The 13,447-nt window shown below is 36.0% G+C and overlaps 2 protein-coding genes across 3 annotated transcripts in view; both read left to right on the top strand.

Annotated features, from left to right (window-relative positions):
* tex264a (testis expressed 264, ER-phagy receptor a) overlaps positions 1 to 2,603 on the top strand; it is a 144,845-nt gene extending 142,242 nt beyond the window's left edge. Inside the window, exon 4 of the mRNA NM_205661.1 lies at positions 1,633 to 2,603. Coding sequence (NP_991224.1) covers positions 1,633 to 1,937 — 305 coding nt within the window. The 3' untranslated portion in view covers positions 1,938 to 2,603. The remainder of the gene's footprint in view (positions 1 to 1,632) is intronic.
* A 4,451-nt stretch (positions 2,604 to 7,054) lies between these two features.
* The window catches only part of grm2a (glutamate receptor, metabotropic 2a), a 90,341-nt gene continuing 83,948 nt past the window's right edge, over positions 7,055 to 13,447 (top strand). The window contains exon 1 of one of the 2 annotated variants that reach the window (XM_021476790.3): positions 7,055 to 7,709. The gene's annotated coding sequence lies outside the window, so the exon portion shown is untranslated. Of the gene's footprint in view, positions 7,715 to 13,447 lie in introns of both variants that reach the window. The other variant, XM_005166117.6, reaches the window with a different exon arrangement.

Genomic DNA, 13,447 nt, shown 5'->3' with positions numbered 1-13,447 from the left:
ATTCCAGTTATCTTTGGTTCCAATTATTGGCTATTTGCATTCAAAATATTGGCATTTGTGTTCAACAGAAGAAATTAACTCAGGCAAGTTTCAAACAAATTAAGAATAGAATTGATAGAATTTTCATTTTTGGTTGAACTATCGCTTTAAGCACTGCTTTGAGGCTATATTTAGAATGTTTGTGTAGTGAGTAACGAACAAACTCAATTCATAAATCTGCTCTTCCTCTTTTAGAAATTCATTCCCCCCTTAAGAATATCCCAGCAGTTTCCAGGCACCTCACCTTTAATTCAGAGTTAAATATTTGAAATCTCTTTAGAGGCGTTTTTTAATTTGGCACAAACGCTGCCTTTGGGGGTTGTTTTAGCTCATATTTAGCTTTTTGGCAATTATAACTCTCACCTGGTGTGCGTCACGATAACAGCACAGCTTCACGCAATTATACTGCTGTTAGTAAATGACTGTGACTCTCTGATGCTGAAATGCCATTAAAGGATCCCCGAAGGCTATCAGTGATAACAGTAAGACTTTAAACTACATCTCTTTCTCTCTTTTTGTTTTATCATTTCAGTTAACTTAAACTTTTCTTAGCTTATTTTACAGTATGTTCACTCAAAATGGTTCCTAATATATCTTCAGGAGCTTATATGTCATGTGCTGCCTCCAAAAGTGTTCTGATGTGGATTATGAGGACTCTCCATGAGCTTATTATATTTTATACTATTAAAAACCTTAACCTCAACCCTCACATGAAACCTGTGGCAAATTGATTTTAAGGGTTTCGATTAACAAGGACACAAAACATGTCCTTATAAACAACCTTAATAGAGTACAACTAGGTCATACCTATGTAATTATACAATTTTGTGTCCTCAAAAACCATATATACACACACTTACATACAGTACAGACAAAAAAAGATTAGTTTAGCGTGTCACAAACTCTATCAGTGTGAACGCTGCCATTCAACCCTGGTTTTCACCAAACAGATCTTTTGGAGACCAAGCAGAACAAAAGCTCCAAACAGAAAGTTCAACTGAAGTATTGAATAAAAGTCATTGAATTAACCTTAAATTGGGCATGTCGCAAGATTTAATAATAAAAGGAAAGAATCATAAAAGTTGTTTTTTTCCTCATCTTAGTTGCTCGTTACAGTTCAATACAAACATTAAATACACATCTGGAGTTTCCAGCTGATAAAATTCCATCACATAAAGAGGTTTTTGAAAAATGTTTTGAAAATCTGTTTACTAAAAGGTTCTTTAGGGCAAATGGTTCTGTTATGGAATTATAGAATGAATTAGGGTTGCACAATATATGGTTTCAGCATCGATATCACAATGTGTGAGTCTGTAATTTTTTTTTTTATTGAGTACTTTAATACACTTAAATTTGTAGAAACAAACAAGTTAACTTAATTCCTTCATGTTGTCCTAACACAAATTGATTGTGGGGAACCCTGCATTTTTTGAAGTGTACATCAAAGTTGGCGTTTTCTAATGAGGAGTTTATTGAGTATATTGCTAAATAATATCCAAAACGGCATAATAGGTGCACTTTTTTGAGTTTGTACAGGTAAACTCTACTATAAAGTGTCAGTTGTGAAAACTGTCAATGTGCTCCATTTTCCAGGCGAGCCAGAGCAGAAGTCCACCTCAGAGACCCCGGAAGTAGTTGAAGAGAGCCGAGATGCTGTGGAGGCCTCGGCCCCGCTGCTGGAGAGCCCTCAGTCAGCTCTGCCTGAAGAAGAGGCTCGCAGTGAGGATGGAGAACAGGTGGAGAAAGCATCCAGTGATTCTGTAGGCAGCGGCTCCTCCTTTGAAGAACTAGACCTGGAAGTTGAAGAGGAGAAGCAAAGCGAAGCAGACGAAGAAGACCATAATGGACAGCAGAAGCCTGTGGTGATGGGAGAAACAATGGGCAACAGGGAAGAGTGAGGGATGAAGTGGATTAGAGAGAATGTGGATGAATGATGAGTGCATGTGTGAGAAAGAGAGAGAAAGGTTGTCTTTGAAATCGTCAAAGGCTCCCCCCCTTCATTAATCTTTGGAATTAACATCTCTAAATATCCTAAAAGTTACTTCTTTGTTATCAGCAAACAAGCAATTATCCCCTTTAGAAGCTTCTATTAAAGACTTAATGAAATGCACATTATATTTTTCGGCTTTGTATTTATTTCCGAGGAAACAAATTGTTTATGTTGCTTTAGCGTTTGTTTTTCCACGGTGATCTGCATTCAGGCGAGTAAATCAGGTGCAGATTGAAGACGAGGATACACTGTTAATGCAACTAAATGAAGCTTAATCAGAGATTTGATTTCATTAACATGTCCTACAGATGATGTGTTCACTAGTGTTTGCTTTAAAACATGATTAGCTCATTCCAAATGCTGTCTTTCGCTGTAGACTAGAAGTGGGAGAAGAGTGAGATTTTTTTTAAAAAGTGCATGATGATATTAGTGGTTGGAGTGTGCTTAATATGAGCTGCTTATACTATTTTGTGCATTTAATTAATTAGTATTGTTTTCTACACTTCTGTACTTTGAGTATGGGTCACAAATGAAAGGTTTCAAGCATCAAAACAATAAAAGTGTAACAGCTTTAGTTTGTTTCTTTGTGGATTCAATTTTTTGACATCACTTTTTGGTTTATCTTTGCAAAAATGTATTTAATTCAATGTAATTCATGTTTTTCTTTCCAGATTTAGAGAAGACACACTAAGATATTATTCAGTATAACATTTTAAAGAGGATTTTTATTTACAAAAAGTATCTCATGATTAAATATTAAAAGACTGGATTTAAAGATAACGGTGCAGGCCTAAAATGCTATTTAATTCTCCTTTTATATCATTCAAACCACTAGTTTTAACCATTTGTGTTTAAGAAAAACTAAACTAACAAGTGTTCAATAGAAGTGTTACAACCAGCGATCGCTTCCTAAAGGATCGCTGGTTCTCACACGAACTCTAAACTACATTTCCGCTTTTCCCAGGACTACACATTCATACATGCACTGCTCCCAAACACGCACGTCTGTTCATTCATCTATCCTGATTGCATCACCAGCTGAGCCTTGTTCACAGACTGATTTCATTCCATTCATAAGCCACTCATTCAAGCTTCCAGTGGGCCGAGTCTTGTTTTTCCTGTGTAACATTACAACGCGTTTCCCTGTCTTGTTTCTCTGTGTTTAGACCCTAGCCTTGTATCCCAGTTATCCTGTTTAGCCGCCTGCCTTTCGACCTTCTGCCTGTTTATATCGACTACGATTCTGGACTGTCTATAGATTCCTGTTTGCACCTGATGACCACTGCTTGCCTGACTTTGAATAAACTGCACATTGGATCTTACCTCCTGTTGTCTCCTGTCACTCCACCCCAGTCGTGGTAACAAGAAGAAAGTCAATCAGGTTTGGAACAAGGGGACATAAATGAGGACAGAATGTTCAGTGTTAGCATTTTGAGGGATGTAAACATAAACAATGGTCCTGACGTATTTCCTGTTTTACTTTTTAAATTTCCATAGCTTCTGAGAGTCTAAAAAGTTTCACATATTAATAAATAATGTTAAGATAGCTATTTTAACATCAAGTAATAATTGAATCGCCTCGTTTCAAAAAAAAAAAAAAAATAGTTTGACAAGCAGGAAATGTTCATGGGCTAGTAACATGACCACATTAAAATGGTCTATATAGTAGCTGACAAAAGTCTTGTACATGTTGTAGGAACAGCAAATAATAACTTGACTTCCAGATGATCATTTGGTATCAGAAATGGGTTATATGAAAGGTAAATACCTCTAGATTACGCTTATTTTACTAAAATAATATATGATCATGCTTTGATTTTTAATTAACTAGGACAGTAAAGTCTGACTTTGCTTAGACAAAAGTCTTGTTACTAAACAGAAATAATGTGAAGTATAGAATATAAAGTCATGACGCAGTATAAAAAGAATTAATATTGTGTATGACTCCCATGAGCTTGGAGAACTGCATTAATACATCTCTGCAATAACTCAAATAACTTTATAATAAAGTCATCTGGAGTGGCAAAGAAAGCATTCTAGCAGGACTCCCAGAGTTCATCAAGATTCTTTGGTTTCATCTTCAATGCCTCCTTCATCTTACCCCAGACATGCTCAATAAAGTTCATGTCTGGTAACTGGGCTGGTCAATTCTGTAGCACCTTGACCTTCTTTGCTTTGATCTGGAGGCTGAAGTATGAGAAGGAGCGCTCTCCTGCTGAAGAATTTGCCCTCTCCTGTGGTTTATAATGGGCAGCACAAATGTCTTGATACCTCAGGCTGTTGATGTTGCCATCCACTCCGCAGATCTCTCGAGCGCTCACATACTGAATGTAACCTCAAACCAAGATTTTCCTTAAACAAACTTGACTGATTCTGTGAGAATCTTGGGTCCATGCAAGTTCCAGTAGGTCTTTTGCAGTATTTGTGATGATTGGGATGCAGTTTAACAGATAATTCGTCTGAAAAATCGACCTTCTGCCACTTTTCCAAATGATCAACTAAAAGTCAAAGTATTATTTGTTGCTCTTACAACTGGGATCAATGACAAGACTTTTGTCAGGTGGTGTATGATGTGTTGTTTTATTTGAAAATGTGAGGTCTTGACTTTGATCAATATATAAAAGATATCAAAGTAAAACCAGAAAATGTTCTCTTTACCATGTATTTGTTTGCTTGTTTTTTTTCATCGGAATTTTCTTGTTTGCTTTGGATTAAATCAGATTTTTTTTGTGTGAATGTTGGAATCTCATACTGTTATTTTCTCATTTTGATGCTGACAGTTACACTGTAATGTCTTTTGCAGTGTAATTCTGCAAGAGATATGTGTTTTTCTGCAAGAGATATTTTGTTTTGCTGATAGAATATATAGCACACACACTGCCTTTCTAAAGCTTGAGGTCTATAAAATGTTTTTTGATTTTAAAGACATGCTTTTAGACATTATTTTGTCAAGACTGAGAGAGATTAGTTAAAAAATTCAATCAAAGCAGTAATATTGTGAAATATTGCAATCGAAACAACATTATATTGCAATATAATCTTTAAATACATTGTAAAGTTGAAATGATACAGGCTTACTTTTCTTAAAAGATATTTAGTAACATTAAAAAACTTTTATATATAAGTACTATATGTTTAATGTAGTGTGAAAATACAACAATTATTTATTGAATTATTATAATATCACATGTCTCTTACACTTTGTAATATAGTTTCTTCTTTTAAATCTGCTTGTTTTCATGATTCCTGATGTTAAAGGAACAGAAGAGAGTCTTATTTACTATTTTAAGCTCAGGAAATCCTATCTGAAATTGTCCTTTGTAAAAAAAAAAAAAAAAAAAAAAAACAGTCATTAGATTTGTTCTGATGTTATGTCAGTGTTTGCCTCTGACAATACAGATCAATACAACTATTGTGTCAAAAAGCTCCAGCAGGTTCTCTGCCAACTAAACACTTTTTCACAGGATTGCAATGAGCTTTGTAAAATATAGGAGCATTCAAGTTATGCTTATTTTAACCCATATTCATAGGTGGAGCAAAAAGAAGCTCAATATTAGGGCATATTGTGTCATTTATTCTACATTAGCTTCACATTTGCAATACGGTTGCTTTACTCAATAAGAACCCAGCTTACCTGCGGCTGAATTGTTTTACTCGTACAATAGTAGTATTACCAGTGTGATATTTGCATTTTTTGATGTTATTCAACAAACTCTCGGAATGCACCCACTTCCAATGTTATCACTCGATAGGATGGGGGTTATCAGTGGTTATCAGCTGATAGATATGGGCCAGTAGGGGCCTTCTGCACCTACTGATAGGCTCAGAAGGCTGTTATCATTCATCCACATGGTTAATCAGCTATAATAATAAAGAAGACTCCAGATCTAGATCTGTTTTTACGTTACTGTGACAGCTGGGTTTAGGGTTGGGGTAGAGGTAGACGTTTATAAAATACAATTAATGGGGAATTTATTAAATAATATAAATAATTCTCAGTAACTGCTGGCCGCAGTCATATGTGATCTATAGCTGATTAACCATGTGGATGGACGATAACAGCCTTCTGAGCCTCCCAGTTGGCGCAGACGCCCCCTACTGGGCCATGTCCATCAGCTGATAAGCACTGATAACACCCATTCAATCGAGCATGAAAGTAAATGGTGACTGAAAAATGTAGTAATGGAAAAGTTAACCCCAAAATCATGAAATGCTACTAATTTATTCACCCTAAGGTCAACCTGGATCTCAGTGCATCATCAGGAGCCACAGGTATTAGTTTTTGTTTAGCGTGTTTATTGATTGACAAATTGATTGACTGTCAAAGTGGTGGTAGCTGTTGTATTACATTAAATGAAGCACCAAAGGGCTGCTATTTCAGCTAGAATGTCCTTAGGGTGAAATCTAACAGCAAATGTTTCATTTTGAATAAACTATACTTTTAAATCTGAAGCCTTACATCTTGTGTTTTACAGAAGAAAGAAACCCAAATGAATTTGGAACAACGTGAAGGTGAGTAAATAATGACTAAACGTTGATCTTTTTGTAAAAGCTCTTCAAATGTTTTGCCTCTGGTCTTTAATGCACATTGTGTTATTTTTCAATTCTATTCATTTCAATTTCTATTCATTATCCACTAACACAGTGTTTGTATGATGAACACTCCCAATAGTAAGTATACTTTTTAAGATATTGGTGACGGGTCAACCACCAAATGATTTCACATGGTCTTCTCTCGCAAGTTTTAAAACATTAATAAGACAAGTTGGGATGTGACTGGCTCAAAGGATGAGAGGTCAACACACAATCTATGTTGGTTTTGAGAGCACATCCTCACGGGAACGTGACACGCTTTCCACTCGTGTCATGTTGAAACTTGTCCATCGACCTGAAACGGGACATTGATCTGATGATGTGTGATTCTGACAAGCCAACCTTAATACATCGACCAATTAAACAAAATCGACCCAATCTGACGTCGTTCTGCACATTTACATATTCAGTGTCTCACGGATCAGTTAAAGCAGAGCAGACTGAGAGAAGTTGTTGTCTTGATGGTTTGCGGTCAGTGTTGTCAGATAGAAACGCAGTTGAGGATGTTTCTCTGCCAGTGGTCGGGGAATTAGATGTGGATCTAGCACATATGAACACTTTTGTGTTGTTTTGCTGTTGCAGATATCCAGTCGATATTTAGAGCTCACCGTTTCAGGGTTAGACATCAAATCAGTGTCATCTCATCAGAGCATCACGCACACGCGCTCCGAGTCATCAATAGGTTATAGCCTAAAACTTATGCATTATAATGACTGTCTTGTCTTTCTTTAATACTCTGTAATGGTTATTAAAAGTTTTGCGTGTATTGTGCATAGCAATTCAAGGTAATTCGTTCTAAAAGGGGGAAAAATCTCAAGGAATCCAATGACGCGCGCGATGCCTTTTCAGTACCACGGACAGCTCCACGCGCGCACAGCGTCTCTGAGGCGCGCGCTCAATGCAAACTTCACCCGCTGAATGAAACCTGGATTCCACTGCTGGAATTCAGCCATATGTTTTTTTTTTTAATGCAACATTAGAGTAACACCAAACTGTCTGGAAGGATACGAAGAAAAATACAGAGTCTTAACCGGATGTCTTGGAAAAGATCCGCCAGGAAGCTGTCGATGAGAGGTGAACTGGACAGGTCAGGTAAGATCGTTATCATCTGAATCTAATCATCTGTTGATGTACATTTATCATGTGGGATTTCTGCATATTGGTTTGTAAGAGAAATGAAGATGGAAACTTAGCGTTGCTAACAGTTGGTTAAAACATAAAACGCGTTGTATTTTGACACCTGATCAAATCAAGAAATAAAGATGAGATTTTAGAGAATGGTTCTGTTAAAAATTCAAACACATTACATTGTATTACATTTGTACACGATATTCGGAATGAGACGTGTTCAAAAAGGCAACATAAACAAGCGTCATATCAGATAAACAAGCGCACAGGTAACATCTCTTCACAGACCGCTTTGAATAGCAAAACACTCCCGCTCCGGGGTGTGTCTGAACGCATCTTGGAGAATCTATAGAGAGCATGGAGCCAGTATTTCAACTTTATTTGTGTAAAATGCGTGACTTTTGGTCTTTTCCAGAAGTGAGAAAGCGTTTATATATATATTTAGCCAGCTTCAGATTAACACATCCTCACACGTTTGTTGATGGTTTACGTGACATCTTTTTAACCCGAGTTTAGAGGTGCATCGTTTTAAGTCATTTAATCTCTCCTCGACTTTTCACACCGCCTTAAAACTTCGTGAATCTTATTAACTCTCAAAATATTTATAGCATGCACTTTTTTACAATGCTTTGCTTCGATTTTAATGTGATTTACGATATTAAAATTTGACATTAGTTTATAAGATGTTTAAATTTACTCCATTCCATTTTAGTAATATTTTCCAAAACCATAAAATCATGTCAGTTATAGATGGCTACTGTATATTTATTTGTGCAGTGTTTTACATTACAGTGTATACATTACATTTCATATAGGCTTTTGTTTTTACACTGACTTTGTGAGGTTATTTTCATCCAAGATGAAAACCGTCACATGGAAAAGTGAATTTTTATCTATTGTTTTTGTGGGTTTATGTGTCCTTTGTGTTTTTTTATAGCCCTTCATTGTTTGAAATCACAGTTGCCTAATAATAGCAGTTCATGCCTTAATTGGTCATAGAAACAATGTAAAATGATAAAATCAACTTTGCTGATTTAACCATGTTGTCTCTTAAAAAATAAAATTTAATCTCCCCTAATTATGAATTTAAAAAGAATGACACTAAATGCAATCAAGATGGAAATTAATAAATACACGTCCACTATTTGTGTTTCTTTCGGTGAGCAGGGCAGCTGTGGTTTAAAAATAACAAACCAAACCGAGGCGAACAACCGTCGGCTGGTTAGTTTAAATAATTCAAGCTCGCGCCGGACATGTGTTATCTTCTTCCTCAGAAAACGTGCACGAGACTCAGGAATCGCGTCACACGCGCATATCTCTGCGTAACAAGGTTAAACGAGCATAAATTTCATCGCTTTTTTTTAAACTAATAACCTGAACGTTTTTAATGTTTGCGTTTTTCGCAATATTATACTGTTCTCGAACTAAATTTGCCCACGCGACCAATGATATCCGATTCTCGAAAAATTAGTGATTCTTTTGAGTCGGTTCTATTTAGTGAATCAAACACAGTTTTGAATCAGTCTAAGGTTTGCATGTACAGTGCTCATCATAAGTACACCCCTCACAAATATATTTTAATAATAGTCAGTACTGAAGCCAAATCTAGAGATTATCTAACAAAATAACTTCCATGCATAATTTTCCAAAAACTATTTCTCAGATTTACATGTTATAGAAAAATATTAAATACAGTTTTATCAGAAGAAGCAAAAAAATAAAATAAAAACGAATAAAAACAATAAATGAAATTTTAGTTGAAATTGTGTTGGTCGTAATTTTCTGCAATACTTGTTTGAATTTAATTGTATTAATTGTGTTTAATTGTACCAAAATACATTGCCTATATTCAATGAGATATGGATAAAAATATTCATTTTTAAAATGGGGTGTAGTTATGCTGAGCACTGTATTAGTAAGTTCTCTTATTTTAGTGTTAGGCCTACTTTATATATAAATATAATATAAATATATTTAAATATCTGTGTTTGATAGGATACAAAAAATGATGATATTATTCACATTATGCTTGAAACATATTTTTGTAGATTGAGAAGTCCGTTATATTACATTTAGAGGTGAGCAGGGTAATTAACACACATTGTTTCAACATTTCCACACATGGTGTAAGTAACAAAACCTAATTTACTTATTGCCATATCAACCCTATTTAAGGGAAAAATGTGCCAAAATGCAAAAAATCTTTTGAAGATACAGTTGAACATTTAACCATCACAAATGTACATATAGCAAAGTAGCCAAAATGTTTCATCTCAGTTTTTAGTATTTATTTAAATTAAGACAATTCTGCTATCTTAATCTCCAATCTGTTATTTAGCAGAGAGTTTTAAAAACACTGAGAACCTGAGTGTTTTTAAAGTTTGTGTTAACTGTTCTCAAACTAATTTTACCCACGCGGCTTATGCTTTCCAATTCTCCAAAAATGAGTTTTTACTTTGAGTCAGTTCAATTATTAAGCGCAGTTTTAATCAGGTTTGCATGTATTTGATATAATACGTTCTGTTATTTTAATGATACTATATTTAAATATCTGTGTACGATGTTTGATAGCATACAAAAATTATTATATGGATAACAATATGCTTGATTAGTATGTTTGAGGTGTGAAAAGTCATTTATATTACATTTAGAGGTGAGCAGGGTAACACAAACATTTCCACACATGGTGTAAGTAACAAAACTCAATCCATTTACTTATTGCTTAATCGACCATATTTAAGGAAAAGCGTGATAAAATTCAAAAAATCTTTTGAAGATACAATTGAACATTTATTTAACCATCACAAATGTACACTTCTGGCTGAAGTAAATGTTTCATCTCAGTTTTTAGTGTTTATTTTAATCAAGACAAATCTGCTATTTTGATCTCCAATCTGGTATTTAGCAGATTAGAAAGTTCTTTAATGCTTTGCTAACTAGCAGAAGACACTCGACGGTTTTATATTACCATCTTCTTCCGTATTTCTGTATTTTTATGTCTGTTTTGTCAAATCTAAAATGAGCAAAAAAGAAATGGGGCAAAGCATGGGCTAAAGAGTGATAAATAAAAGCCATTCCTTCAGGTTTCAGTGATCCAGCAAAGTGGAGATGCGTTTGTGAGCACAGCAAAGGTGCTTTATCAGCGCCATTGCATGTAAACGCACCTTCTTATCTGTGAGTAACACAACCACATTCAGAATTGATCAACAATAAAACAGGGAATTGCTAACACAGAGTTCACCTATAATGGCTTTTTAGTCCGGACAGCAAGCATTTTGGAGAACAATTTACGGTAGCGGGATAGGTCACAGATGCTGACAAGTGTATTTGTCAGGAAATAGATTAACCTCTCGTGAGATTAATCTGCAGTGGAGTGATTGATAGGTTCCAGTGACAAAGACAGTGAACGTAATGGAGGTGTAAAGTGGGGTGTCACAGCTGCTCAGTGGGATGATTGTCACCTCACAGCTAAAGCAGGAGATCTCCGGTTTGAGCCTTGTCTGTGCTGGGTGGCCTTGCAGCGGAGAGTTTACGTGCTTTCAGCCTTATTGCAATCTTAAATGACTTATGTAAAGAATTGTTGAGGGCTAAACTGCCAAACTCATTCATTCATTTTCTTTCTGCTTAGTCCCTTATTTATCAGGGGCCACCCCAGCGGAATAAACTGCCAACTATTCCGCCATATGTTTTAAGCAGCAGATACTCTTCCAGCTGCAACTCAGTACTGGAAAACACCCATACATTCTAACTGCATCAATTTCCAATAATAATTTTGAAGCCACAGTATAAGCAGCGATGGCAGTTGAAAGATCTACAGGTGATCTACTGTCAATGCATAAATGAAAGAACACTGATGAACTCAGTTCAGTCAAGACCAATGCAATCTACCAGAATCACTGCAAATCTGTAACACATATGCTGAGATGGTTATTGATGTTTGGATTGATCTCTGTTTGTCACACTAGACTATGAGAACCTGAAATTTTACTAAATGCTGCAGTTGTTGTAATTTAATGTCACACATTGTGGTTCCTTTAGAATCATAACTCAATGTATAATATATTCAACATGTGAAAATATGCAGTACATGCACTTTATTGTAGCACTGCAAAGCCCTAGATTTAAAGTTAGGGTTCGTGTGAAAAATAATGATGATTTTCTGTTGGTTGAATGTTATTTGATGTAGCAATCTGCTTTTGGTGGAGACTTACGAAACCTTATGGTTTCACATTTGATTCGTTTTGGAACATGTCAAATTTTGTTCCTTTGCTCAGTTTGTTTTGTGAGCATGGCAATTGCTCTTAAATCCACACTGTTGTCTGAGATTGCCTAAATGGGGGTGTTTGGCCCCCCTTGAAAGCAATTTCTGGAGTGGTTAATTTGTGGTGAGAAAGCAAACCGACCTAATGAACCAGGCTTTATCCCGATGTATGATGAGTTATTATATTCACTGTGAGAAAAATAGCAGCGTTTGTTTTTCAGCATCTTAGAATAATTTGTGGGGCAAAGATGATATGAAATGACGAACTGATATTTGGTCGGAAGAATATACAGTATTTAAAATGCTGTTCAAAACTTATAAAAAATACCACTAAATTTAACAAAATAATACAAATTTTGTGGACCCATCTTCTGATGGCTACTTCCAGCAGGATAACGTGCCGTCATGAAGCGTGAATCATCTCAGATTGGTTTCTTGAACATGACAATAAGTTCACTGTACTCAAATGGCCTCCACAGTCACCAGATCCCAACCCAATAGAACACATTTGTTGGAATGAGAGATTCGCATCATGAATGTGCAGCTGACAAATGCCACAACTGTATGATGCTATCATGTCAATATGGTCAAAAATCTCTGAGGAATATTTCCAGTACCTTGTTGAATCTATGCCACGGAGGATTATGGCAGTTCTGAAGGCAAAAGTTGGTCCAACCTGGTACTAGTAAGGTGTACCTAATAAAGTGGCCAGTGAGTGTTTATAAGACATCTACAAAAAAAAAGAAAGTCTGACTGATGTAAATTCTGGAATATAAACTGTTCTTTTATGACTATAATGAAATAAAAGATTACAGAAACATTCTAAAGATCTAGTGGTGATGAAAAATGACTGTGTTGTCACTTTGTGTTGACCAAATGGACAACAGTGGTCTGGACAAGAATGTACTTTCCTCACCTGCCTATATTGTCATTTCACAAAGGGAAATAAGAACTAGTGCGCCACACATACAAACCGCAAACAAACCAGCAGGATTTGTTTATATAAATATATCGGAGACTATATAGCTTGGAAATATATAAGAAATGTGACACAATGACAGCTGCTTTCTTTGTGTTCCCGCTTGACTTGCATCGTTAGCTTAGTTTTGTCACTTCAGTTTTTGTTCTTTGATTTATTCATCCGTCTTTAGAGTGAGGCATTAAACTGAGGTCCTTACTTTCTGTTGTCATTAAAAATCCCATGGCACTTCTTGTAAAGAGTAGGGGTATAACCCTGGTGTCTTGACCAATTTCCCTCCGTCAGCCCTGAACCATCATGGCCAAGCGCATAGCTAGTGTGTGGTGAGCGCACTGGGACCGTTGTCCTGTGGCTGTCATCGCATCATCCAAGTGTCTAAGTTGCACAGCCAATCGGATCGCTCTCTTTCACTGATGGCCGACACTGATTCTACATGCTGAATCAGGTGATCTATCTC

Source organism: Danio rerio, chromosome 6, assembly GCF_049306965.1.
Source record: "Danio rerio strain Tuebingen ecotype United States chromosome 6, GRCz12tu, whole genome shotgun sequence".
Classification (NCBI taxonomy): domain Eukaryota; kingdom Metazoa; phylum Chordata; class Actinopteri; order Cypriniformes; family Danionidae; genus Danio; species Danio rerio.
This window is presented reverse-complemented; position numbering and strand designations above follow the sequence as displayed.